The following is a 27,845-nucleotide window of genomic DNA, read 5'->3' as shown; positions in this document are numbered from 1 at the left end:
ATATTTATCAATAAATATGCCAAAGAGGACCAACATACGCTATGAATAAGGTAAAAGAGTAGACCATTTGGCCCTTCAAGCTTACTCCATCGTTCAGTAGGATAATGGCTGATCTGCTTCTAACCTCAACTCTACATTCCTGCATATCCCGATATCTTTCACCCCCTTGGTAACCAAAAATTGATCTACCTCTACCTTAAATATATTTAAAGATTCTGCATCCACTGTCTTTTGAGGAATATACCCTTCGAGAGATAAAATGTTTCCTAATTTCTGTCTTAAATGGGTGATCCCTTATTTTTGGTATATTCTCCCACAAGAGAAAAGATACTTTCGACATCCACCTGGTCAAGTCCCCTCAGGATTTAATACATTTCAATTAACTCATTTCCAACACCTCTAAACTCCACAGGATAATGGCTGAGCATGTCTAGCCTCTTCTCATAAGACAATCTCTCACTCCAGATAATCTTCCAGGAAATTTTCTCTGAAATGTTCTAATCATATTAATATCTTTCCATCTATACAGTGACTAGTACGGTAGACAGCATCCCACACACAGTCTCAGTGCATAACTGAAGCATAACTTCCCTAATCTTGCATTCAATTCCCCTCGCAATGAATTAACAGTCTATTAGCTCTCCTGATTATTTACTGTCCCTGCACAATAATCTTCTGCAATTCACGTGCTAGAGCACACAGATCTGGCTGCATCTCAGAACTCCGCAACCTCTCATCATTTCGATCATATGCTTCTTTTTTATTCTTTCTGCCAAAATGGATAATTTCACACTGTCTCACATTGTAATCCTTTTGCCAGATTTTTGTTCACTCACTTAACCTATCTATATTGCTCTCTGGACTCCACTTCACAACGCGTTTTCCTATCAATCTTTGTGTCATCAGAAAATATAACCAGCATACTTTCAATCCTTTCATTCAAATCATTTATATAAACTGTGTCAAGTTGAGGCGCTATTGCCAACTCCTGTGATACACCACTCATGACATCCTGCTAGTCTGAAAAAGACCCATTTACTCCTACTCTCTGCTTCATGTTAGCAAACCAATCTTCTATTCATTCCAATATGTTAAACCCTACACCCAGAGCATTTCTTTTGCTCAATAAACTTGGATGTGGCACCTTATCAAATGTCTTCTAGAAATTTAAGTACATACATCCAATAGTTCCCCTTCACCTACAGCATAAGTTACTACTTCAATAAACTCCAATAAATTAGTTAAACATCATGTCCTTAATAAAACCTTTTTGGCTTTGTATGAAAACCTTGAATTTATCCAAGTGTACTAATATAAGATCTTGAATAAGGGCTTCTAACATTTTCCGTGTGACAGTTGTTAAGCTAACTGGACTGTAGTTTCCTGCTTTCTGCCTCCCTCCATTTTTGGATAAAGGAATTATATAAAAAGAGCCATTTTCCAAATTAAAAGGAACATTCCCTGACTCTAAAGAGTTTTGGAAAATTAAAACCAACACATCATCTACCTCACTAACTACTTCTTTTAAGACCCTAAAATGAAATCCATCAGAATCTGGGAAATCATCAATTGTAATTTCAACAATTTACTCAGTACTAGTTCCCTGGTAATTGTAATTTTTCTGGAGTTTCTACTTCCCTTTCAATTCCTGATTTACAGCTTTTTTCATATATGTTACTTGTAACCTCCCTAGTGAAGACGGATGCAAAATATCTGTTCAATTTGCCTGCCATTTCGTCATCCAATATTACTAATTCTCCAGATTAATTTGATTACAAACACTTGGCTAATTCTTTTCTTTTTTAAATATCTAAAGACGCTTTTTTAAAAAAAAAAATCTACTTCTTTATTTTTGGCTAACTTTCTCCCATTTTCCTAGCTTATTCGTGGTTTAGTAACAATTTGCTTTTTTTTAAATATTTCTCAAATCTTCTGAGAAGCAAAACTAGACCTTCTTTTGGTCAATAAGTCAGGGCAGGTTACTGAAGTAAAAGTGGGGGAACACTTTGTGTCTTACGATTATAATTCTGTTAGTTTCAAAATGGACATGGAAAGGAATAAGCCTTCCAAAACAGTTAAAGTTTTTAATTGGAGTAATACAAATTTTAATGGTACGAGACAGAACTTTCAAAAAGTTGATTAGAGTAGGCTGTTCGCAGGTAAAAGGACATCTGACAAGTGGGAGACATTCAAGAGTGTGATGACAAGAGTTCAGAGGCATTTTGTTCCTGTTAGAGTGAAGGATAAATCTGGTAAGATTAAGGTACATTGGATGAATAAAGATCTCATCAAGAATAGAAGAGAATTTTGTTTAAAGATACAGACAACTTGTCAATTGAATCTCTTAATCATTATAAAAAGAGTGTAGGGGCAGTTTTGAGAGAGAAATCAGGGAGGCAAAGAGATGCATCTCCTCCAGGAGATGGGAGAGATACTAAATGAATATTTTGTGTCAGTTTTTCCTGTGGAGAAAGAAATGGAGTCTAGAGAATACAGGGAAATAAACTTTATTTTAAGAACAGTTCACATTACAAAAGAGGAAGTTCGGGAGGTCTTAGAGAATATAAAGGTGGATAAATCTCTGGGACCTGATCTAATGTATCCCAGCATGTTGTGGGAAGTAAGGGAGGAAATTACGAGATCCCTTGCAAAAATATTTACATCATCTATAACTACGGGTGAGGTACCTGATGACTGGTGGGTGGGTAATGTTGTACCTTTGTTTACGAAAGGTTGTAAGAAGAAACCAGGAAACTACAGACCTGAGAGTCTGACTTTGGTTGGAGGTAAATTGTTGGAGGTAATTATAAAAGACAGGATTTATGGCCATTTAGAGAGGCAAAAATTGATTAGGGATAGTCATCATGATTTTGTGCGAGGAAAATCATGGCTCACAAACTTGATTAAGTCTTTTTTGACAAAGCTACCAAAAAGGTTGATGAGGGCAGAGCGATAAATGTTGTTTATTTGGATTTTAGTAAAGCCTTTGACAAGGTTCCGCATGGAAGACTAATTAGAAAAGTTGTCACGTGGGATTCAGGGTGAGCTTGCTAATTGGATACATAATTGGTTTAACAGCAGGGGACAGAGAGTAATGGTGGAGGGACTGGAGGCCTGTGGCAAGGGGTGTTCCACAGCGATCAGTTCCAGGTCCTCTTTTGTTTATCATTTATATAAATGATTTCAGTGAGAATGTAGTAGGCACAGTTAGTCAGTTTGTGGAAGACACCAAAATTGATGGCATTGTAGACAGTGAAGAAGGTTTTCTAAGATTACAAGGGGGACTTGACAAAATGGAGCAACAGGCTGAAAAATGGCAGATGGAGTTCAATCTGGATAACACAAGGTATTGTATTTTGGTACAACAAACAAGGGCAGTGCTTATACAATTCATGGTAGAGCCTTGGGTAGTATTGAAGAGGAGGGACCTAGGGCTGCAGGTACATAATTCTTTGAAGTCTGCATTGCATAGGGACAGGATGATTAAAAAGGTGTTTGGTACACCTGTCTTCATTGCTCAGTCCTTTGTGTATAGGAGTTGGAATGTTGGGTTGAGGTTGTACAGGGCATTGGTGAGGCCTCTTCTGGAATATTACGTCCAGCTCTAGTCGCCCAGTTATAGGAAGGATATTATCATGCTGGAGAGGTTTCAGAAGAGATTTACCAGGATGTTGCTGGATATGGAGGGTTTGAGTTATAAGGAAAGGCTGGATAGGCTGGGACTTTTTCCACTGGAGCGTAGGAAGTCAAGAGGTGACCTGATAGAAGCTTATTAAATAATGAGAGGTATAGATAGAGTTGATACAAAAACAAAGTTGCTGGAAAAGCTCAGCAGGTCTGGCAGCATCTGTGAAAGAAAAAACAGAGTTAACATTTCGGGTCCGGTGACCCTTCCTCAGAATGACATATGCCTTTTTTACTAGCTTATCTACCTACGTTTTTTCCTTCACAGATGCTGCCAGACCTGCTGAGCTTTTCCAGCAAATTTGTTTTTGTTTCTGATTTACAGGATCCGCAGTTCTTTTGGTTTTTATATAGATTGAGTTATAGGAGTTGTCTTTTCTTCAGGATGGGGAATTTCAAGACTAGGGGGCACATTTTTAATGTGAGAGGACAGACAGTTGAAAAAAGACATGAGGCAATTTTTTTTGTTTTACACAGAGGGTGGTTCGCACATCGAATGAACTTCCTGATGAAGTGGTGGACGTGAGTACAATTACAATGTTTAAAAGGCATTTGGGTGGATATATGAATAGGAAAGGTTTGGAGGGATATGGGCCAGGAGCAGGCAGGTGGGACTAGTTTAGTTTTTGGTTATGGTCAGCATGGACTGGATGGACCGAAGGCACTATTTCTGTGCTGTATGAATCTATGATTCTATGACTCTCTGATGTATTTTGGGAGGTCAAGCATAGGTGGAAATTATTGTGAATGGCAGAACCTTTTACAGTATTGATATGCAGATGGATCTGGGTGTGCAGGTCCAGAGATCACTGAAGGTGGCAGCACAGGTAGATAAGGTAGTAAAAAGGGCCTATGTCATGCTTGCTTTTATTGGAAGGGGCATTGAGTACAAGGATAGGCAAGATATTCTGCAGGTTGATCAAACTTTAGTTAGAACACATTTGGAATATTGTGTACAGTTCTGATCAACACACTACCAGAAGAATGTGGATGCATTAGACAGGATATAGAAATATGGTGCCTGGTATGGGGGATTTTAGCTATGAAGAAAGGTCGGATAGACTGGGTTTATTTTCACTGGAAGACAGGAGGTTGAGGGGCAACCTGAAAGAAGTTTGTAAGATTGTGAATGGCATAGACAGAGTAGAAAGTATGAGGCTTTTTCCTCAGGATGGAGGAGTCAATTACTAGGGGGCAAAGGTTTAAGTTGCAGGGTAGGGGCAGGTAGTTTAAAGGAGATGCACGAGGCAAGTTTGTCACACAAAGGGTGGTGAGCACCTGAATGCACTGCCAGAGGTATGGTAGAAGCAGACACAATAGCAGCATTCAAGAAACACCTGGACAAATACGTGAATAGGAAGGGAATAGAGGGATAACCATCCTGTAAGTGAAGACAATTTTAGTACGGGAGGGCAGAATGTGTTGGCACAGTCTTGGAGTGCCAAAGGGCCTGCTCCTGTGCTGTATTGTTCTTTGTTCTTTATGTACCATGACCTACCAAATGGCTTCTGTTAGCAGGCCTGTATACAACACTCAAGTGACCTCTAACATTTACCATTCCTCACCTCTATCTAGGCTGCTCCAATATCCTGGTCCTGCCTCTCTACTGTGCAAATATCATTCTTAATTAAAAAAGTGACTCCTCCATCATTTCCTAGCATCCTCTCCTTCCTAAATATTACATACCCTTCAAGATTCACATCCCAATACAAGTCATTCCACACCCACACATCAGTAATGGCCTCTAGATTATACTTGCATATCTCAATTTATACTACTAGTTCATCTGCGTTGTTTTGAATGCTACGTACATTCAAAGACAGTACCATAAGTTTTGCACTTTTAATCTGTAAGCATGCCATTATGTATTTGCCGTATGATAGCTTACTACCAATGATAAAATAAGTTGAACAGCACAAATTTCAATTATTGGTTTGACCAGCTCAATATAGACAGAATATGGGGCTTTGAAACTGAGCAATCATCACACACACAGATGCCCTATCATTTATTGGCACAAAACAGCTAATGAAAGAAAATAGGAAGTTGTGGAAAAGGAGTGGTAGATCATACAGCTGGCATCCTGAACATTAACTTGCTAATTCTAAAACTGCTTCTCTTTTCATCTAATCTAAGAAGGATTCAACAGGATCAGCACAAATATCTGCAAAAGGGCATGTGCACACTTCTTGTGACAACTCTCAAATGTGGAGCTCCAAAATTGATGGAATTACTAATATCTTTTGCCAGCATCTTGAACACTCTCTTTCAATGCAAGAATGTGAAAAGTTACATGTTCAATTCATGACATACAGTATTAAATAAGAAATCCAGAAATCAAGTCACATACGCAGGTCAATCTAAATGGCAAGCAGACTTGTTTATAAACTGCTAGCTGTCAATTTAACTGAATTAGGTTGAGATACAGTCTTGCCTATTTAATTCACTTTAATCACTGGATTTGCTGACACTGGGGATTGTTTGTGGTGTTCTCTGAATGAACATTTAACAGCAGTGTTATCTACAGTTAGATTTTCCAGCTACACTATTTACAGATTACATCTCAGATGTTTTCCCTACAATAATAAATGTTGAATAAATAAAGTGACAATCTGTAAACAGGTCGAACAACCTCTTTGTCATGCTTTAGCCATCATGGCTTAAGCTGTGTCTAAAGATGATTCACTAGTTTGATCCTGGGTACAGAAGGACAGTTATGAGGACAGTTTGAGTAGATTGGGCCTGTAGTCTTTGGAGTTCAGAAGAATGATAGGCAATCTTATTGAAACACATCAGCTTCTTTGGGGAGTTGACAGGGTAGTTGCAGAGAGGTTGTTTCCCCTTGTGGAAGAGTCCAGGACTAGACGGCATAATCTCAGAGTAAGGGATCAAATATTTAAGACATAGATAAGGAGGATTTTCTTCTTTCTGTAGAATCCTTTACCACAGAGGCTGTCAAGGCTAAGTAACGAAGTAGATTCAAGGCTAAGACAGATTTGTAATCAACAAGGGGATCAAGGGTTATGCAAAAAGGCAGAAAAGTGGAGATGAGGGTGATCAGATCAGCCACAGTCTCACTGAATGGTAGGGCAGATGCGATAGGCTGAATAGCCTTATTCTGACCCTGTGCAACACTTCAAATGACAATTTGAAACCATGTTCTTTATTGTCTGGAAAATGGATCAATGGTATTTTGAATTTAATGATTCAACTCTGAAATCTACCAAATCATCAAGAGCTAGTTAACTTACAAATTTATTTACAAGTTTGCCAATCAGAATGATTACAATGCCAGAATTCCATTAATCTATGAAAATCATAAACAAATTCGCTGATATTTGATATTCTGAATTTTTTTACAAGTCTTTGCTAGTTTAGTTTCGAAGGATATATTCATGATTCAAGTAAACACCACTGAATGAAAATGAGTTTAAAATGATACACATACATAAATATATTTTTTAAAAGAATACCTGTAATTGGCTCAATTCCATCCGCAATGCTGCTTGTAAAATTGGAAAATAAAAGTCATGCTTTACACAACTTAATAATTCTAGCAGCTCCTACTGGTTGATTTGGCTACTTGTTGCTAAATAAATTTTTAATTACAACTGAAAGTTGACTGGGTATTTAACTTCAGATTCCACTCTCAATACAAATCTCTTGCATTCATGGCATTTTCTGAAACATTTTCCAAATTCCAAATCACACACATTGGACAGAAGTCTTCTCTAGGCATTGATTTCAGTGAAAATTAAGTTACTCCCTTGGGACAGATACCTAAAAGAATTTCTTACCTGAAGAGGTAGAAATGAAGAAAAACAAAAGTCAATTTAAAAAGTGAACATTCCTAAAGTCACTGCTCTATGTTTAAGTTTATAGAAACATTTCAGATATCCCAATAACAAACTTGAAAATCTTGTTCATGTCAACTACTTCAAACTAATATCATGGTGTTTTAATAGAAGTGGCAGAGAATTGAAAGTGAATTTACTTTTCAGATAATTAAACAGTCACTTCCATATAACATAATTGTTTCATAAAGAGGACAGCAATGCTAATCTAGCCATGTAACAAGATAATGCCCAAGAGAGTAGATTACTGATAAAAGCAACAAATCCTTGCTCATTTTTAAAACTTTTTTTTAATATAGTGTACCTCCAGGAGTGATTTTATGTTGATCAGCACAAGATCAATTAAAGAGAGAATTGTAATCAACCTTGAAACCAGCAGGAAATTGTTAAAATTTTCTGATATATAAAACTGTTTAAGATGCCAGCAGTCTACTTCTATTTGATTGTTCCATTTGACACCTAGTTAACTCTACGCTGAAACAGCTATTCCATGCCAGGACTGGATTTTGGCCAGGTGGAACATAGGGGTACAACACAGATTTTAAAAGCTCCAGATGATCTATAATAAAGCTATTTTGTGGTATTGCAATAAACTATAAACCCAGTTACTTCTCAGAATAGATTACCTATCTGTTCTGAAACAACTCCTCTGTGCTAAAGTAACTAAAATAAAATTGAGGCAAAGAAGATGGAATTCTTGTTCCTGATCATTATCTATAGTGCCCTGCTGTAAACTATGCATACGGACACTGATAAAGGATTGTCTTGGACTCCCTTCAATCATGAGTTGAATACTAATGTGCAATGCTTTCATTCAGGCAAAGGAACAGAACTACATTTAACCCCCTCATGGCTATTACATCACGTAATGAGATCACAGCTAATCTGTGACCTATATGTATGTAACCACCTTAGTCTTATACGCCTTAAATCCTTTGACTAGCAAAATCTATCAATCTTTTATTTTTAAACAAACAATTAATCTGGCATCAATTACCATTGAAGAAATGAGACGCAACATTCCAGCACCCTTTCTATGTGCAGGGACATTTCCTAGTTTCAGTCTTGAGAGGTACCTCTAATGTTTAGGCTATTGCCCCTAATCCTAGACTTAATATCTCAAACTTTGATCAAATCACCTCTCATCTTTCTAAATTCTAATGAAAACAATCCTACTTTGTTTAATCACCTTAGTTCTTGGAATCCAGGTATCATTTCAGTAACTCTATGTTGCGCTCGCTCAAAAGTCAATATCTGCTTCCTGAGGTTTAAACCCCAGAACTAAACACAGTACTCATGCTATAATCAGTTAATAGAGGTATTATGGCTAACCATGTACAAGGAAATGTTTCCTAACCAATGTCAACACTTCCTGTAGAGTAAAAAAAATTCACAAAAAAACAAGATTAAACATAATGAAGCATCAGAAAGGAAAATAGTTCAGGACTAGCAATCACTATTTCACAAAGTTTTAATGACATCTTAATAACAAGTTCTCAATCTAAAAACCCCAATGAGATTTTCATTTTAGAATGAAATTTTCCTACAGTTGAGGTAGGTAGCTTACTATTTTGCTGAAATTATTTTGCTGAAATAATTTATAAGCAAACTTAACAAATATGTTGTAACATTTTCTCCTTAAACAGGAACTTTGTGCCTAGTGCCCCAATAGTGAACAAAAGTTAATTGTCAAGCCATTTAATAGTTTTCATTTAGTACATTACAACAAAAAATTCACAACACAAACAAAGGAACTTCTCAGTAAGTATCCACTAAGAACAGGAGGACTTAAAACACAGGTTCTAGCATTGAAGGAAACCATTTAAAAGAATATAAAATTATATTTCTCAGAAACACTTGCATAGACAGAATGACAAACAGTTCCCTTCGGAACCCGCTGGATTTGATCTGTTTATAGAACAGATCTTAAAACTGGAATGCAAGTAAAATGGACTCCGTTGCAAACATTCTACAATATCATAGAAATAATAATACCTTCTCATAGAAACAGAGAAAAAGGATCGATCTGCCATTCAAGAGTCAAAACTACGCTAATTATTTAAATAGAGTTTATTGGTCAGCAGTGTGGTTGCTAGGAAATGGTGGCTATTTTGTTCAAGATTTTCTCCATTGCCAAGACAGTTGTTGAAGCTTAAATGTTGAGCACTCTGTTACCTGGAGACTGGAACAGTTGTAGTTCATAAAAATTATACATCATGGGCTAAATTATGCAACCTATTCTCTTAAATCAATTTCAAAATGTTTCTGGCAAATGCTCAAGACATTAAATCTCGATAAAGATATGTAATGAAGCTTGTATAAAACAGAGACAGATGCATCAGGTTCAGTAAAATGCCTGTCTGGACAAGGAGATGCATAACTATAAAGAGAAGACAAAATACTTCACAACACAGGAACATGCAAGATCATATCACTACATACTCAACCATGATTAAAGATAAACTCCGAACAATAAAAAATATTTTAAAGAAATTTATTTTGGATAGGATTATTTTTTGGCCAGGGGAATATAAACAGACTCTAGGATGCCTTACCTTGAGAAAGCATCATCAAGACCATCATCCTCTTCCTGCAAAAGAGCAGTAGGAAATCTTGTTAAACTGTGCTACCATTAACTAATGTCTCATAGATCTGGCTTATTTATTAAATTAACATCACACAGATCTATTTTTCTAGATGTCAAGCTGAGATTTAGCAACCTTTTCTTCCATTGTTTGCCATATTGCGACATTAAACACATTCTAAAGAACACCTAAGACCAAAAACAGATCAGCATGTTTAATTTACCAATCTGACTATCCTCATGGTGTAACTGAAGGCAAATTAGTATCAGCTATATTACATTTAGAAATATTTTTGAGGTGACAACCCTTGGCTTTATTTTACTTAACAGCTTTATTGAGTTAAACTACATCCGATTCAAGCCATGCCCATTAAATAAGTTCTTCAAACCAGCATTGTCACCCAGTTTCTTGCAGATAATTCAACTTGTATATCTTACACCCACCTCACAACTTCAATTAAATGTGCCCTCAACTCATACAAATTACGCAGCAACACTAGAGTCAGACAGTGAGTAAGAATCTAGATAATGGAATTTTGTTTGAAAGTTACACACACGTTATGCTACAGTACACAAGTCATTAAAAGTAGATGGACAGGTAGAGAAAGCTGTCAATAAAGCATTCTAAGCTTCATAGATATATTGAGTACAAAAGTAGGGAGATTTTGATGAACTTACACAGGATACCAGTTAGACTTCAACTGGAGTATTAGGCACAGTTATGGGTGGCACACTAGAGGAAGGATATGAATGCACTGGATAGCGTACTGAACAGTTTATGAGCATGATTTTATAGATAAGGCATTTCAGTTATAAGGACAGGTGGCAAAACTTTGAACTGTTTTCCCTGGTGAGCAGCAGCCAAAGAGGAGATTTGTTAGCTATCTGCAAAATCATGAGGGGTCTGGACACAGTGGATTGGTCAAAATTGTGCCTACTTCAGAACAGATCATGAACCAGAGGGCACAGTTTTAAAGAGTTCTGCAAATAAAGAAAGCTTTTGAGAGGTAAGAAAAATCTTTTTCACACAGAGTTAGGATACAGAATGCTCTGTAGGGAACTGTGGCAGAAGCAAGTTCAGTGGGGACATTGGATGATAATTTTAAAAAAACTTACACGGTTACAGGGAAAAAGCATGACTTTGGCACCAAGTTAAAATGCTCAGACAGCTGGTGCTGACACAATAGGCTGAATGGGCTCCTTTTGCACCGTAACACTTGTAATTCTTTAAATTGTAGTGTATTTACCAAAACAAATTTTGGCTTGTAGTCAAACTGAACGCACATTCAACCAATCAGATCTCTTTTTTCTGGAATTTGGTTGAATCAAGCATAATAAGGCAAAAAGGGCCCGGATAGATGAAGTACCACCAACATTAGGCTCCTTAGCTGCGTGAGGAGAGGATCCTGCCTCTTAATGAAACATCCACGTCCTACCAACGGAGTAAGTACCACTCCTCATTCCACAGCAACTCTCACAGTAACCACGCTGTCTGTGCTATCCATTGAACACCATGTTTAACCACTGGCTGCAACGTCTTCTCTCTCTTTTGTCTCCCAGCTGTCCCACCTTCTCTCTTGTAACTTCCTGCTGCCCCCAGCATGTCCACCAGCTCCGCAAAGATGCAGCTACCTCCTCAAATCGGAGCATGAGGTTACTGAGGAATCCTCAGAGAAAGAATTAGCAAGGTTATTTCTTGTACCCACCACCAGCGGGAAAGTTAACGTAAGAAACTGCGGGAACACAATCTGATGAGCTCCTCACAGACAGCTCCACAGCCAACCAAGGACGGACTGCCAAATGCAGATACCAGCTCAACCCCAGGCAGGAAACGACCCTGTAGTTTCAGCAATCAAGAACATTGTCCACTTTGACAGGGACAGTAACAGCAGACAGTTGTGAGAGATGTAATGGCCCTTAATGTGTAAAAACTGCAACAGTGCAGTGCAGTCAGTCACGCAATCGTCTGAAACAACAGAACAGTTGGCAGCTGCCATGGAGATTCAGATCCAGCCTGCTCAGGGTCTGCTCGAGAGGCGCAAATACCTGCACTCCATCACTCCAACCAATGGTCCAGAGGACAGATGGTATGGCCATAGGGAGAATGGGGAGCCTGGCATTCATTCTATTTGCATCTGGCAAGACGACCCTTGGCATGGACAGGCCACAAACTAGCACCCTGGGGTCACCCACTCAAACGTCCAGGTCCAACAGGCTCAACTGCTGAGCAGGTTCCTTCCACTCCAAGTGCAGAACCTGGAATATGCTAAACATAGCGTGGGAGAGAGAGGAAGAAGAAAACCTATTGGATGCACCTTGGTGGCCCAGATAACAATGCAACGTACACTATTTGATTTGTTTATGTATATTGTACTGTATAGGGCTTATACTTGATTTTGTCTGTGTGTAGTCTGAATATAACCGTGCCAGCATTATGCCCAATTCCATGACACAATGTATTATAGATGGAAATTTGAGGTGACAGCATGTTGCAGCATCTGGAAGCAAGAGGAACAAGGGCTGCTGACATCTTTGGTCCTGACCCTTAGAACATTCCTATTCATTTCCAGTCACAGTCCAATAATGTTCATGTCAATGAGTTGGTCAGTGATATCTGGGACAGACAGATGCACAGCAAAGAGAGGGGCGATGCATAAGGATCACCACAGATCAGGGGCCCTGCAGGTCTGTGTCCTGTACGATGTGAGGGTCTACGTTAAAGTTCTTTCCCTTTCAAAGTGATAACATCAGTGGGTCCTGCAGATCCCTTCCTCAGAGGTTGAGTCACGCCACTCTTAGTGAGGCCCCAGCCAATTTCTTCCTCACTATGCATTTCTAATTCCAGCACGATGGAAGGTGGCAGTGGGTGGCCCTTGACCAGTGGTTAGGAGCCTCCACCTCCATGTATCAATATCCAAAACCCTTTTGTTATAGCCTTTCCTGTAAGCCCCATATGCTTATATGCCTCCGCAGGACCTCAACCAACCTGTCTACATGACCCTGCGCCTGCTCATTTGACCCCACTGCCCCAGCATATGAGGTGATCATGCCAGGAGTGATCAAACACTGTTCACCCAGAATGCTCTTGACCATGAACCAATCACTCTCCCAAATGGCCCCTTTCCCATCCTCGCTTTACTTTATAACCCTCTCGTAGATACCAATGCCCCATCCCAAAGAACAGTTCCCCAGATCTCCTACACATGGCAGTAGCAGCTTATGCACCCCAACATTTTCTCCCTAGTTCCTGTGAACAGACCCAATGGACTAACCAAGGTCCAGTCCCACGAGCAACTGAACCGGATAGCCCTGGACGCGATGTGCCTCACACTCCTGTTTGTGGCTGTACAACTCCCTAACCATGTTAGCTCACCACCGGACTGGCTGCTATGGAGCCACAGGACTCTCTCTCTGTGCTGCAGAGGCATGGACTCCTGACCTAAGACACTGTGACTGGACACATGACCGCAGCCAATCCTCTGGACTGATACTGAAAGCTGCACTCGACTTACTGTGCCAGGACTCACCGTGGGCTTCGCTGAGACAAAGCACAAATGGTATGAGCATACAGGCTGGCGCTAAGTGAGCGAACACTAACTGAGTGAGCCAGCAGCCCTGAGTGAGCCCCAGTTGTCCACACTTTGAGCTGAGTGCCTGTCCCTGTGCGCAAACTGTCCCTGCTGCAGACATTTCATGCAATGAAAGTCTGTACTTCTAGAACTGTGCTGCTGGAGTTTCGGAGAAATGCTGTAATGATCATGACATGCCAGATGCTAATGTCCATAGATGAGAAGTGCATGCAACTGGTACTTTGGGATCATGCCTCGAGATGCTATTTGATCAGACACAATATGGAGACCATTTGAACAAGCGGTGAGCTGAATTCACCAGGTACATGCTCTGATTTCCATATCACATTTTCTCAACATCTAGCTTGTTTGGCTCATTTGGTATGTTACGAAGCTGAATATTAATCAGATGAGTTGGGCCATTAACAAGGCACTTTAAAAAGTTACAATTCCCTCTGAATTGGTAACTTGTCACTTCATTGTGAGAAACAGATGACGCTTCTTAAAAAAAAAAATGGAGCAAGATGGTTCCAACAGAGATCAACCATGCCAGAATTCTAGTATAATTCGGCCAGAAATCTCACCTTAGCCTTTATTATTTAAACCCCTGTTAGATTCTGCCCATTAAGTCTATAAGGAGGGACAAAAAATATTTGTTCAAAGTCTCAGCCGCTTCCTTGTTCATTATATTTCTCTTCTCTGTGTTTACTTATACCAATTCCATATACACTTACACATTTGTAAAAGCTCAGGATTATTTGGATGGATAGAAAGTCAAATGAGTGAGTTACATTAGGAGCAGAGGTTCAGGAATCAATAAGTTTGCTAAGTACGTTCAGAGAGAGAAAGATAGCCAAGTGCAGACACTTGAAGTGAAGAACTGACAGTCTTTTCAGGAAATAAATAAATGGAGAAATTGAAAATAAAAACAGAAAAGGAATTAGATAAAGCAGATGGGTGTAGAATATTGAGACTATCAATTGAGGGAAACTTGAAGAAAGCTAGGAAAATAGCAAGAAGTTGCCACTAGTCTCATTAAGATTATGGTGACAACAAATGGATATTGCTATCAATAATTAATTGCTGACTTTCCAAATCCTCCCAATCATCAAGCTTTCTATTCTTTTCAGTGACATTGTAAATTTCTTCTCTTAATCCAATACTATTTTTAATATTTCCAGCTAGCCATGGTGCGTCAGCTTCGCAGGGATATTTTTATTCTTCAAGGGAATATGCATTTTGGAGTACATCAAACTATTTCTTTAAATATATACTATTGTTCATCTATCATCATGTTTTAAAATCCGATTTCCTAATCTGCTTCAGGCAACTCACCCTATTTACCTCGGGGATAATTAGCTTTGTTTAAAAATAAGTCCTTGACTGCAATAGCCACTTGTTTTATACAGTGGCATAATTACTTGATAGAAAAGTCTTTGCAAATAATTTGATTATGGTATAACATCTGTGTATCCCTCAATATCTTCACAACTGGTTTTAGTTTGTGACGGTGTGTCTTACTAATAAGGACAAGTTTAAAGACAGTATCCATTTGCTTAAATTCCCAATGAAAAATTCAAATACAGGTGGATAGACTGCACCTCAAGGCTACACTACATGGTAGAGTAGCTTCTAGTCTTACTTAATTTGACATCACCAGAATGTGATTTTGATCTGATAAAGCCTCATACTGCTTCAACCCTTTCCAATAAAGAACTGCACAGGAATCTGCAGCTTATCCAGATGACCATCTGGCTGTCTGAGTCTGCTGAGCACAAAATTCTGAATGTCTGTTAATCCTTTTTGCAGTCAAGTTGTATAAGTCATTTCTAATACAAGCCATGCATCACTAAACAGATTTTTTTAACTATGCGAAAACGATGATATCGCACAATGTGGTTTCTATTCTGGCATCTAATCCAGTAAAGTCAAGCAGAGCAAAATATATATTAATTATGCTATTTAGATAAGCACATTCAGATAACAACAAAGTTGTACCTACATCAGGTACACGATCTTACCACGTAGATCGCTTGTTGGTTGAAATAACCAGCAAGATCGGTAATGGCATCCATTTTTATCTAATATGGAGCATTTTAGTCCAAAACATTTAGGAATGAAAAACATATCAATGCTCAAGTAATGCAATGAGCTTCAACTAATATCATAAATAATTCTAAAGACAAAAGACAATTTTAAAAACATACCCAAGAGAGTGCATGTAAAGGGGACCCACAAGATGGACTGTTTTGCCTTGTGATGCCTAGATGGACATCAGTTGGTGAGATAATTGGATTCTGGACTCGGGTTACTTTGTGATCCTTTGCTGTAGTTGCATCTGAACATTATGAAATATAATATAAAAATATCTTTTCAATTTTAACATTAAACTCACTGTGTATTGCAACAACATAACCTGTTAATGAGAAGAACTGAAACTACTTAAAAGGTGGCTTACACTTTACCTTTCTCAATATGTCCTGTCGCTCCATTAAAAGCTGCAGTTTCAGGGCTATTACACAGCTCATGTGTCTTTTTACATTTTTCTGAAAATACAAACATGTGAACTGAATTCCCATGTCATTGCCCATTGAATGCTCATATTAGAGATTATTGTGTTTTACCACGAATACATTTTACGCACAATTACATCTAATTGCCTCAAGAAGATTTCCCAAAATCAGAAAGACAGTAATTTCATACAGTCAACCAAATGCTGGTCAGGAAACATTGCATGCTGATGATATTTTCCTTCACATGTCAGATTAACACTTAAGAGAAAGCACAGGTTTTTCTGCATATAATTAATTATCGAGAAACTGCAAAAATTTCAAATATAACATTTCCAAGTTTACATGAGAAAACTAGGTGGAACCGTGAATGGTGAGGAGCACATAAACAGGCTTCAAGGTGATACAGGCGAGTTGAGTAAGTAAGAAAGAACGTGGCAAATCCAGAATAATCACTGCATTGTTATGGGGCAAGAGGCGGCCATTTGGCCTATCATGCCTTTACCATTTCTTCAAATGAGCATCATTTCCTGCTTTTGCTGCCCCATACCCTAGGCATTACTTCTATTCAAATAAGCATCCAAAACATTCTTGAATGCCTCAAAATGAACAAGCCTCCACATTTCTAGGCAGCACATTCTGTAACTTAACTACTCACCATGTGAAAAAGCATTTCTTTTTTTCCTCATCACATTTGCTCCTTTTGCCAATCACTAAATCAATGCCCACTGGTTTATTTCCTTTTATTAACCAAAACAATTTTTTCTCATGTATGCTATCCAAACCACACACAATTGTGAAAACTTCTCTTAACTTTCTTCTCTCCAATGAGTCCTAAACAAAAACAGAAGTTGCTGGAAAAGCTCAGCAGGACTGGCAGCATCTGTGGAAAGAACTCAGAGTTAACGTTATGGGTCCAGTGACCTTTCTTCTAATGTGATAGTAGCTAGGAAAATGTCAGTTTATGTGTTGAAGATAGGGTGGGGTAAGGAAGAAACGATAGTTGAGGATACAGCCCAAAGGGAGAGAAGAACATTTGAGCTAACAAAGGAGTGAATAATAATCTGGCTAGGGGAGTGAATAGATGTTAATGGAGACCGTTAGTGGCTAACAGTAGGTAGTGCATAATGGCAGGCTGTGTGATAACAAGGCCTGCTGTATGGCGTTGGGGGCTAGGACGTGGGAAGAGTTCGGGCCCTTAAATTATTGAACTTGATATGGAGTCTGGAGGGCTGCAGGGTCTCCAAGCAGAAAATGAGGTGTTGTTCTTCCAGCTTGTGCTGAGCTTCGCTGAAACACTGCAGCAAGCCAGAGACAGAGATGTTGGCCAGGGAACAGGGTGGTGTGTTAAAGAGGCAGCTCCGGGTATTTTTTGCGAGCAACGTAGATGTTCTGCGAAGCGGTCACCCGGTCTATGCTTCGTTTCCTCAATGTAGAGGAGACCACATTGTGAGCACGAATGCAATAGACTAGATTGTGTGAAGTGCAGGTAAAGTACTGCTTCACCTGGAAGGTATGTTTGGGCCCTTGGATACTGGAGAGGGAGGAGGTAAATGGGCAGGGGTTGTACCTTCGGCAGTTGCAGGGAAAGGTACCTTAGGCTGAGGGGTGTTGGGGGTGAAGGAAGAGCAGACCAGGGTGTCCAGAAGGGTACGGTCCCTGTGGAAGGCAGACAAGGGAGGGGAGGGGAAATGTGTCTGGTGGTGGCATCCACTGAAGATGGCGGTAATGGCCGCTAATGATCCTCTGGATTTCTTTTCAGGCATGAAGAGAAATTTCTTTTCACACAATTTGCAACAACTCAGACACACAGCCCTCTGGAACCTTCCTCACTTCCCGTTCCCTCTGACTCCATCCCCTCCTCCTTTCAGGTATTCACGATCCCTCCTAACCTTCTCCTCTCCGATGCTCAATGTTCTGTGCTCAGCAAAGGTCTCAGTCTTATCCCTCTGCATCCCCACCTTAATGAATTTAGGGCACTACATGACGTTGAATTCTTCTTCCATAGTCTTCACTTCCGTGCCCATTCCTTTGGGCCCCTTCACCCAGCTTCAGCACTCTCCCTCCACCTGGACCCCTCCCTCTGGCCTCTTACCTGTACTCGATCTGTTCATTTGAGAACTGATACCGTGACATTGGTCACCTCAATTTCTCTGCTTCCATCACACAATCCAACCTGTCTCCCTCCAAACTGACTGCACTCTGTGTGTTTAGATTCAACCCTGACTTTGTTATTAAGCCTGCAGATGAGGGTGGTGCTGCTGTAGTCTGGCGTACTGACCTCTATGTTGCAGAGGCTGAGCACCAGCTCTCAGATAACTCCTCTTAGCTTCCTCTGGACTATGACCCCACCATGGCACATCAGGCCATTGTATCAACTATAGTCACGGACCTCATTTCATCTGCTGATCTACCCCCACCACTGCCTCCGAGCTGATAGTCCCATAGCCCCGCACAGCTCGCTTCTACCTCCTGACAAAAATCCACAAACAGGACTGCCCGGGCAGACCCGTTGTTTCAGCCTGCTCCTGCTCCACAGAACTCATCTCTTCCTACCTTGACTCAGTCTTTTCTCTCCTGGTCCAGTCCCTGCCCACTTACATCCGTGATTCCTCTAACACTTAATGCCAGTTTCAGAATTTCCAGTTTGCAGGTTCTAGCCACCTCCTCTTTACCATGGGTGTGCAATCCCTTAACATGTCCATCCCCCACCAGGATGGTCTCAGGGCTCTCCGTTTCTTCCTGGAACAAAGGCTTGAGCCATCCCTACCCACCATCACCCTCCTCCACTTGGCTGAGCTCATCCTCACCCTCAACAACTTCTCTTTTAACTCCTCTCATTTTCTCAGGTCAGGACCCCCACCCACAACCTTTTCTGCTGTGTATCGATATTATCATTGGTGCTGTTCCTCTCTCTCATCCAGAATTGAGAAAGTTCATCGATTTTGATTCCAATTTCCACTCTACCCTCACTTTCACCCGGTCTATCTGACTCCCTTCCCTTCCTCGACATCTGTGTTTCTATTTCTGGGGATAGACTGGCCACTAATATCCATTACAAACCCACCGACTCCCACAGCTACCTGGACTATACATGCTCACACCCTAATTCCTGTAAAGACTCTATTCCATTCTCCCAGTTCCTCCGTCTCCATTGCATATGTTCCAATGAGGCCAACTTTGACAAGTTAGCCTCCGAAATGCCCTTCTTCCTCAACGAGGATTCCCCAGCACTTTGTTGACAGGGTCCACAAACGGGTACGACCTATCTCCCACGCTTTCGCCTCACACCCCCCCACCCCTTTCCCTCCCAAGGGTTCCCTTGTCCTTACCTACCATCCCACCAGCATCCACATCCAGAAGATCATCAGCCACCATTTCTGCCACCTCCAGCGAGATGCCACCACCAGACACATATTTCCCTCCCCTCTCTTGTCTGCCTTCTGCGAGGATTGTTCCCTGTGGGACACCCTCATCCACTCTTCACTCCCAAAACACAGCCCCACGGCACCTTTCTCTGCAACTGCTAAAAGGTGTAACACCTGCCCATTTATCTGCACTTCACACAATCTGGTCTACCGTATTCACTGCTCACAATGTGGTCTCCTCTACATTGGGGAAATGAAGCATAGACTGGATGACTGCCTCGTAGAACATCTACATTCTGCTCGCTGTTTTGTGGGATATGAGCAGAATGCTAGCAAATGGGACTAGGTCAGATTGCAATGTGTGGTCAGCATGGACAGGATGGGCCAACGGATCTGTTTCCATGCTGTATGACTCTTTATAAAATTCGGACAGGGCTGGACAGTCTGGGTGCAGGGATGATATTCCCCCTGGCTGGGGTATCCAGAACAAGGTGTCATGGTCTCAGGATATGTGCTAGACCAAATTGGACTGAAATGAGGAGACATTTCTTCACTCAGAAGGTGTTGAACCATTGGAATTCTCTCCCACAGAAAGCTGTGGAAGTGAGTAATTTAAATGTTTACGAAATAAAGAGATAGATGCATCAAGGGTATAGGGAGACAATAAGATGGAGCATCAGTGCCAACCATGTTGAGTGATGGGGCAGGCATGATGGGCCGAATGACCTAGTTCTGTCTGTATTTTCTATGTTTCTGTGAGGTCCTGCCATTGGCCCTGCTCCTGCAGTGGAAAGTATATTCCCCATGCGAAGACCCAATTTAAAACTTTGCTACTTTTCAAATTAGGGTTTTAAATAAGATGCCATTTCATCGAAGCTCAAATTTTACTTTTTACCTCCATCGGGAATAATGATTTGCTCACTGCCTCATTTGGTGGCTCATCTACACAGTATCCATCTCCTCAGTGGTCTCTTGATTCAAAATGATATCTACTCAGGGTTGCATGTTTTTGCTGAGGGTCTTCACATGGCAGGATATCCCATGACAGTGTGATCCAGAGGGCCTTATCTTTCCATCTTTGGCACTGCCCTGTCCTATCAAGGTATTTGGACCAAAACATAATGCAGCAGACAGACCACTTGTTCCCACTTTAAATCCTCTCTCAAGACTACCAAAGATTATATAGATGCAGCGTTACCATGAGTCCGCTACTATTCACCCTGCCTGAGGTTATAATCGATCAGATGGGTGCAGCACTACAATGTGGTTTCATGTCACCATTAGCAATAGAACAAGGGAACAGACAAATGGATAATTACTGCAATGTTGCTTACAAAGATTACATGTCTGCAGCACTTCCCATTTCTCCACGATTTGACCAAGAGATCCAACAGAAACAAACGCTATCACAAGCAGATCCAGAGTTGACAAATAAAACACACTTCAGGAATTTAATACATCACTAAATTAGACAGCTAATTATGTCAGTATCAATTTTTAATCCAGTTATTTTGCTGAGAGTTTTCCAATAAAAGATAATAACTTATTAAACAAATAAATATTATTGGTGTAAGTTGCGATGTTGGATAGAGTTTTTGTGGATTGGGAGGCAGGGTATTAGACTTTGGTGTTTGTAAAACGTTAGAGGGGAAAGCATTGCATGGTCCCTTTAAAAGATTGTGCTTTTTCAATGCTTGGAGATGTTTGTGAGCAGCTTGAAAGTTTGCAAGTGCACACAGCACCCGAATTAAAACATTTGTATCAAAAGGCCATACTGTTAGAAGGCCAAGTAGCATTTTTACCAAGACAACAGGTTTTTGAATTTAGCCAATCAATTTGAACCAGGCACTTAGATACCAAAAACCAATCAAATTTGAATCTGATGGTTTTGCCAAGCTAGGACCAATCCGATTATAAGAAAATTGATATGTCATCAAGGGTATAAAAGAAGTAGGAAGGTGGACAAAGACAGGAGAACTAACTGCCATCTGCCAGAGTTAACAGCTCTCAGCAAAGAATCGCTGGCTCTCACAGATTCCTATAAATTTTAGGGAAAGCACCATCTAAATTTAAAAGGTACCAACAGCACAACTAATTAATATTCATGACAGGAGAATCAACAGAGGAGGCATTCCTCACAGAACATTCAATGGAGAGCATACTGGACGACATGTAATGTGGTTATAATTTCAAGATATTAAATTCTACATTTTTAAAGTTTTAGTTTATATACAAGTGGAAGCCATATTTATTGGAACAGCATACTATTAGAATCTTGTTTTATTCAAGTATAGCTAGCAGTTAGAAGGGGTTTATTCGATTTGTTAATAGTTTAGTTAGTTTGTTCACTATTAGATAAATAAATTGTTACTTCATAGAATCCCTACAGTGTGGAAGCAGGCCCTTTGGCCCAACAAGTCCACACTGAACCTCAGAGCATCCCACCCAGACCCATCCCCCTATAACCCACCTAATCTACACCTCCCTGAACACTATGGGCAATTTAGCATGGCCAATCCACCTAACCTGCATATCTTTGGACTGTGGGAGGAAACCCACGCAGACACATGGAGAATGTGCAAACTCCACACAGGCAGTCGCCCAAGGGCTGGAATCGAACCCGGGTCCCTGGTGCTGTGAGGCAGTAGTGCTAACCACTGTGCCACCGTACTTGTTGATTGTAAAGTGAATGTCAGGGGTTTATTTTATTTAACCACTAGAAGTTGCTGAAAACCAGGTTACACCACTTTCCACACTCCTTTTACAGATTATAGGGAGAGGTGCTTCTCTCTGGGTGTTTCAGTTTTAGTTCACAGAGGTGGGGGTCAAACTCCGCATTATAACAGATTGGCGGCTTGGGTCTGGGATTTGGACGGATTTGGGCAGATCTGGAGGCAAATGAATAGATTTGAACAGATTTAGGGTATAAAGATACCAAGCAGATTTAAACAGACTTGGGGACTAGTGCCCTCGATCTTAGGTGAAAAGTGGAAAATCTGTTTAATTTTGGTTGCTTGTTGTTGGTTAAGTCAAAAAGTGGGGAAATGGCACTTAACATTACTGAGAGAGGTTCTGGGGGTCGAAGATGCTTCCCAAATTTGCCAAGAAAGTTTAGAAACACAGAAAAAAGGAGACACTTTTAGAATTGATGTGGAGGTGCCAGTATGGACAAGGTCAGAAATCACACGACACCAGGTTATAGTCCAACAGGTTTATTTGAAAACCTGTTTTTGAAATAAACCTGTTGGACTTTAACCTGATGTCGTGCGAGTTCTGACTTTTAGAATTAGCAAACAGGCTAGAATTGGGTTTGACTCGGTAAAAGAAAGCTGAAAATGTAACGGAGTTAGCCAAGCATTTAGGTATACCAGAGAAACTGTCAAATGCAGTGGAGTTAGAAAACATTAAATTGCAAATAGGACAACTGAAGTTAGAAGGGAAAGAAAGGGAAAGAACAGCCATGTTAAAAGATAAAGAAAGGGAACTGAAATTGTTTGAATTATGGTTAGAAGCAGAAGAAGGACAAGAAGAGGGAGGGAGAAAGAGATAGAGTTTGAGCTTCAGAAGTAGCAAATTAGACGGGATAGCCGACTTAGAATGATGGAAAAGAAGGTAGAAGATAGACTTAGTGAGGAGGAAGGTGACGGTGAGCAGACCCATCATAGCAAAAGACCTGGTAGGGATATATACAAATATGTCAAAACATTACAAAATTCAATGAAAAAGATGTAGAGGCCTATTTCATTTCCTTTGAGAAATTAACTAAACAGATGAACTGGCCAGAGACTGTGGATAATGTTAATTCAGACCAATTTGGTAAGCAGAGCTAATAAAGGTGTTTGCAGCACTGCCAGAGGTAGTGTCAGGAGAATATCAAGAGTGCCTGCAAATTGGTACCATAAGCACATGGACAACGGTTCAGAAATGTAAGAAAGGAACCAGATCAGACCTATTTCAAGTTTGAAATAATTAAACAGAGCAACTTCAATAGATGGATGACAGCACTAAAGATAGAAAAGACTCATGAGGATCTTAGAGATCTTATTCTGCTGGAGGAGTTTAAAAACTTACTCCCAGAAATGACAAGAACTTATGCTGAGGAACAGAAAGTTAAAAAAGCAAGAACTGCTGAGATGGTGGAAAAATATGCATTAGTGCATAAATCAAAACCTAGTTTCCGACAGCAATTTCATTCTATGAAATTTCATTTCAATGAAAAACAGAAAGTAGATCACACTGGGAACAGTTTACCACATGAAAAAAGAAACCCAAGAGGGTGGAAAAGAGGTGAAAGACCTCAGGTGTTTTCACTGCAGTAAGGTGGAACACACAAAGTCACAGTGCTGATAGGTTAAGAAAGGCACTGGGAAAAACAATGTGGTAGAAGAGGCTAAACCAGTAGGATTAGATCAGAAAGTGAAGGAAATCCCAAGAGAAGCAGAGGAGCTGCAAGAGAGTGCAATCACAGGCTGGACAGTAAGATAGAGCCTGATCTTTTCAAGGACTTCATCTATGTGGGTAAGGTTTACTCAGGTAGAACAGGGGGAGTAGGTAAAGAAGTCAAAATATTGAGAGATACGGGAGCTGGTCAGTCCCTAATAGTAAGAGATAAAAAATTTGCATTCCTCCAAAATATTTCCCGAGTGAGTGATATTCTGTGGAATAAATGGGGAGACAATTAGTGTTCCCCTGTGTAAGATAAGGCTAGAAAGTCCAATCGAGACTGGGGAAAGAGAGAGTGGGAGTGATTGAAAAATTGGCTATTCTGGGAATACAGTTTGTTCTTGGAAATGATATTGCTGGATCACAGGTGGGAGTGATGCCCATTGTAGTGGAGAAGCCAAAAGAAAACCAGGGAACTGAGGAGTTAAAAGGAAAACATAGTGGAATTTTTGCAGACTGTATGGTGTCAAGTTCCCACAGCTATAAGTTAAAACAAGAAGGAAAAACAAAAGAGAAAGATGAAGGAGTTGAGGTTCAGTTAACTACCACTCTGTTTTGATGAGATGGTAAAGGAAAAACCTAAGCAGGTAGAGGATCAGGCAGAGGTATTTAGTTCTCAAATATTACTGGAGTTACAACAAAAAGAGGAGATGATAAAGGATTTGTATCATAAAGCCTAATCGAGAAAGGAATCAGAATGTATTCCAGAATGCTATTATCTTAAGGATAAAATTTTAAGGTGGAAATGGAGACCTTGGCAGGTTAGTGCAGATAAGAAATGGGCAAAAGTTGACCAGATTGTGTTGCTGATAGAATACAGACAGGAAGTATTGCAGGTAGCACACAAATTACCAGTAGAAGGTCATCTAGTAATGAGGAAGACTCAGGCTAAGATACAGAAGCATTTCTATTCGCCTGGATTACATAAAGACGTGGGTGAATTTTGCCATTACTGCCGTACATGTCAGATGGCAGGAAAGCCACAGGCAGTAATAAAACCAACGCCTTTGATGTCAATTCCCGCATTTAAAAAACCTTTCATGTGGGTTATGATTGACTGTGTAGGTCTCCTCCCTAAAACCAAAAGTAGAAACCAATATTTGCTAACTATAATGGATGCGTCTACCAGGTTTCCGGAGGCAATTCCATCACAGACTGTCAAGGCAAAAAAGGATGTGGAGGAGTTGCTTGCTTTCTTTATCCATTATGGACGACCAAAGGAGATTCAGTCAGACCAAGGATCTAATTTTACTGCCAAAATGTTTAAGGAAGTCATGGATAATTTAGGCATCTAACACTTTAAATCCAGCACGTACCATCTTGAGTCCCAAGGAGCATTGGAAATGTGGCATCAGACCCTAAAGACCATGCTGATGGCTTATGGCCAGGATTACTCAAATGTTTGGGATAAGAGTATCCCATTTATATTGTTTGCCATGAGAGATGCTCCAAATGAATCAACTGAATTTACTCCATTTGAATTGATATTTGGACACAAAGTAAGAGGGTCTTTAAAATTAATTAAGGAAAAGTTGATAGGTCCAAAGTCAGAGATCTCAAAGTTGGATTATGCATCTGAAGTGACAAAGATTAAACAGAGTAGGTGAATTAGCTAGTCAACATTTGAAGGTGGCACAGCGCCTAATGAAGCAAGAAGCAGATAAGAAATCTAAAATTTGTTTGTTTGCCCATGGGGATAAAGTTTTGGTGCTGTTACCATTGGTAGGAGATCCCTTTGAAGCAAGGTTTAGTGGTCCACATCAGATTGAGAAGAAGTTAAGTCAGGTGAATTATCTGGTAAAGATGCCAGTTAAGAAAAAAATTTTATCAGGTATGGCATATGAACATGCTGAAACCTTACAATGACAGGGAAAGGGGACAAGAGAAACAGGTATTAGTTACTGCCCCTCAGAGTGAGGAATCAAATCCAGATGCTTTGGTTTTTAATATGCCTCAGAATAAATTGAATAATGAGGAGGTCCTTAAGTAATGGGATATAATACTGAGCTCTCTGTCCCAGGAACAGAGAACTGAATTGAATGACTTGTTGCAGTGCAATGAGGACAGATGTAGAAATAGAATGGGGAAGACTAACACGCTAGTGCGTGACATTGGCAGAGGGAATGCTGTTCCGATAAAACTACACACCTACAGGCTTAATCCTCTTAAAGCAATGCAGTTTCAGAACAAAGTGGAAGCAATGCTCCAAGAAGACATCAAAGAGCCAAGTCAAAGTGAGTGGAGTTCGCCGATCATGTTGGTTCCCAACCCTGATGGTACTCCATGATTTTGCGTAGATTATCAGAAAGTCAGTAGTGGACAAATCTCATTCATACCCAATTCAAGGCTGGAGGACTGTGTAGAAAAAGTAGGACAAGCCACTTACATCACAAAGCTGGATTTTCTTCATGGTTATTGGCAAGTACATTAGTTGGAGAAAGCGAAAGAGCTTTCTACAAAACTGCTTTTGTAACCCCAAATGGGCTATATCAATTTAAAGTAATGCCCTTTGGAATGAAAAACACACCAGCTACTTTTTAAAAACTTATGAACAGAGTTGTTGCAGGATTGACTAACTGTGCATCTCCAAAGACAGCTTAGTGATTGTTAGCCATTTGTGGAAAAATCATGGAACATTAGGCAGAGCTCTTTGAGAGACTACAGAAGGCAAAGTTGGTCATGGACTTGGCAAAAACAGAATTTATGAAGATGGAAGTGACATTTTTAGAGCACAACATCGGATACAATGGATGACACCGAGGAATAAGGTGGCAAAGGCCACTGAAAAGTTCCCAACACCATCCTTAAAGAAGGAAGTGCTGCGATTTTTAGGATTGAGCGGATTCTACAGAAAATTTGTACCAAACTTTAGTAATATTGTAGCATCATTGATGGATTTGTTAAAAAGGAACGTGAAATTTTGGTGGACAGAACAATGCCAGGAGGCATTTGAGAATATATAAGCAATGTTAATGACCGCACCAGTTTTAGCCATGCCAAATTTTTAAAAACACTTTGAAGTTGCCATTGACGCAAGCGGTGAAGGTGTTGGAGCTATGTTGTTACAGGAGGACGATTGTGGAATTGAAAGGCCAATGCAATATTTTTCGACGAAACCCAATATCCACCAGAGAAAATATTCAACCGTTGAAAAAGAGTTATGGAGTTTGGTACTGGCCTCACGACATTTTAATATTTACATTGCAAACAATGCATCATAGATGATTGTGTATGCTGAGCATAATCCTTTGACATTTCTGGAAAGATTTAAGGATAAGAACACCTGACTATTTCATTGGAGTATTATGTTATAAGCATTTAATTTACAGAGTGCACACGTTGCTGTTAATGAAGATGTTATTGCAGACGCTTTATCACAGGTTTAAAAGAAAAATGTCTGTACAAGATAGACATGCAAGTGTTCAATGTTTTATATAAAAATATGCACCTCTAGATTAATGAGCTATGAATCTAGCAATATAATCAAGTTAAGGTTTTAAGAAAAATGAAACCATCTTTTCATAATGATGGTTCAACTTTTTTTTTTAAGTGGAGGGAGGTGTTGCAAAGTTGGGTATGTGTGGGTTGGGAGGCAGGACGTTAGAATTTGGTGTTTGTAAAATGCTGCGGGGGGTGGGGAAGGGGAGGAGCATTATGCGGTCCCTTTAAAAGATTGTGCTTTTTCAATGCTTGGAGATGTTTGTGAGCAGCTTGAAAGTTTGCAAGTGCACACAGCACCCAAATTGAAACATTTGTCTCATTAGAAGGCCAAGCAACATTTTTACCAAAACGACAGGTTTTCGATTTTAGCCAATCTGAATCGAATGGTTTTG

The 27,845-nt window shown here is 40.0% G+C and overlaps 1 protein-coding gene across 1 annotated transcript in view; it reads right to left on the bottom strand.

Annotated features, from left to right (window-relative positions):
* The window catches only part of LOC109932756 (low density lipoprotein receptor adapter protein 1-B), a 57,341-nt gene that overhangs the window by 14,633 nt on the left and 14,863 nt on the right, over positions 1-27,845 (bottom strand). The window contains exons 5-7 of the mRNA XM_048597289.1: positions 16,157-16,237; positions 15,899-16,029; positions 10,094-10,128 (exon numbers count right to left, since the gene is read on the bottom strand). Coding sequence (XP_048453246.1) covers positions 10,094-10,128; positions 15,899-16,029; positions 16,157-16,237 — 247 coding nt within the window. The remainder of the gene's footprint in view (positions 1-10,093; positions 10,129-15,898; positions 16,030-16,156; positions 16,238-27,845) is intronic.

This window comes from Rhincodon typus, chromosome 5 (genome assembly GCF_021869965.1).
Source record: "Rhincodon typus isolate 14 chromosome 5, sRhiTyp1.1, whole genome shotgun sequence".
Classification (NCBI taxonomy): domain Eukaryota; kingdom Metazoa; phylum Chordata; class Chondrichthyes; order Orectolobiformes; family Rhincodontidae; genus Rhincodon; species Rhincodon typus.
Note: the sequence above shows the minus strand (reverse complement) of the source record. Positions and strands in the feature narration are given on the sequence as shown.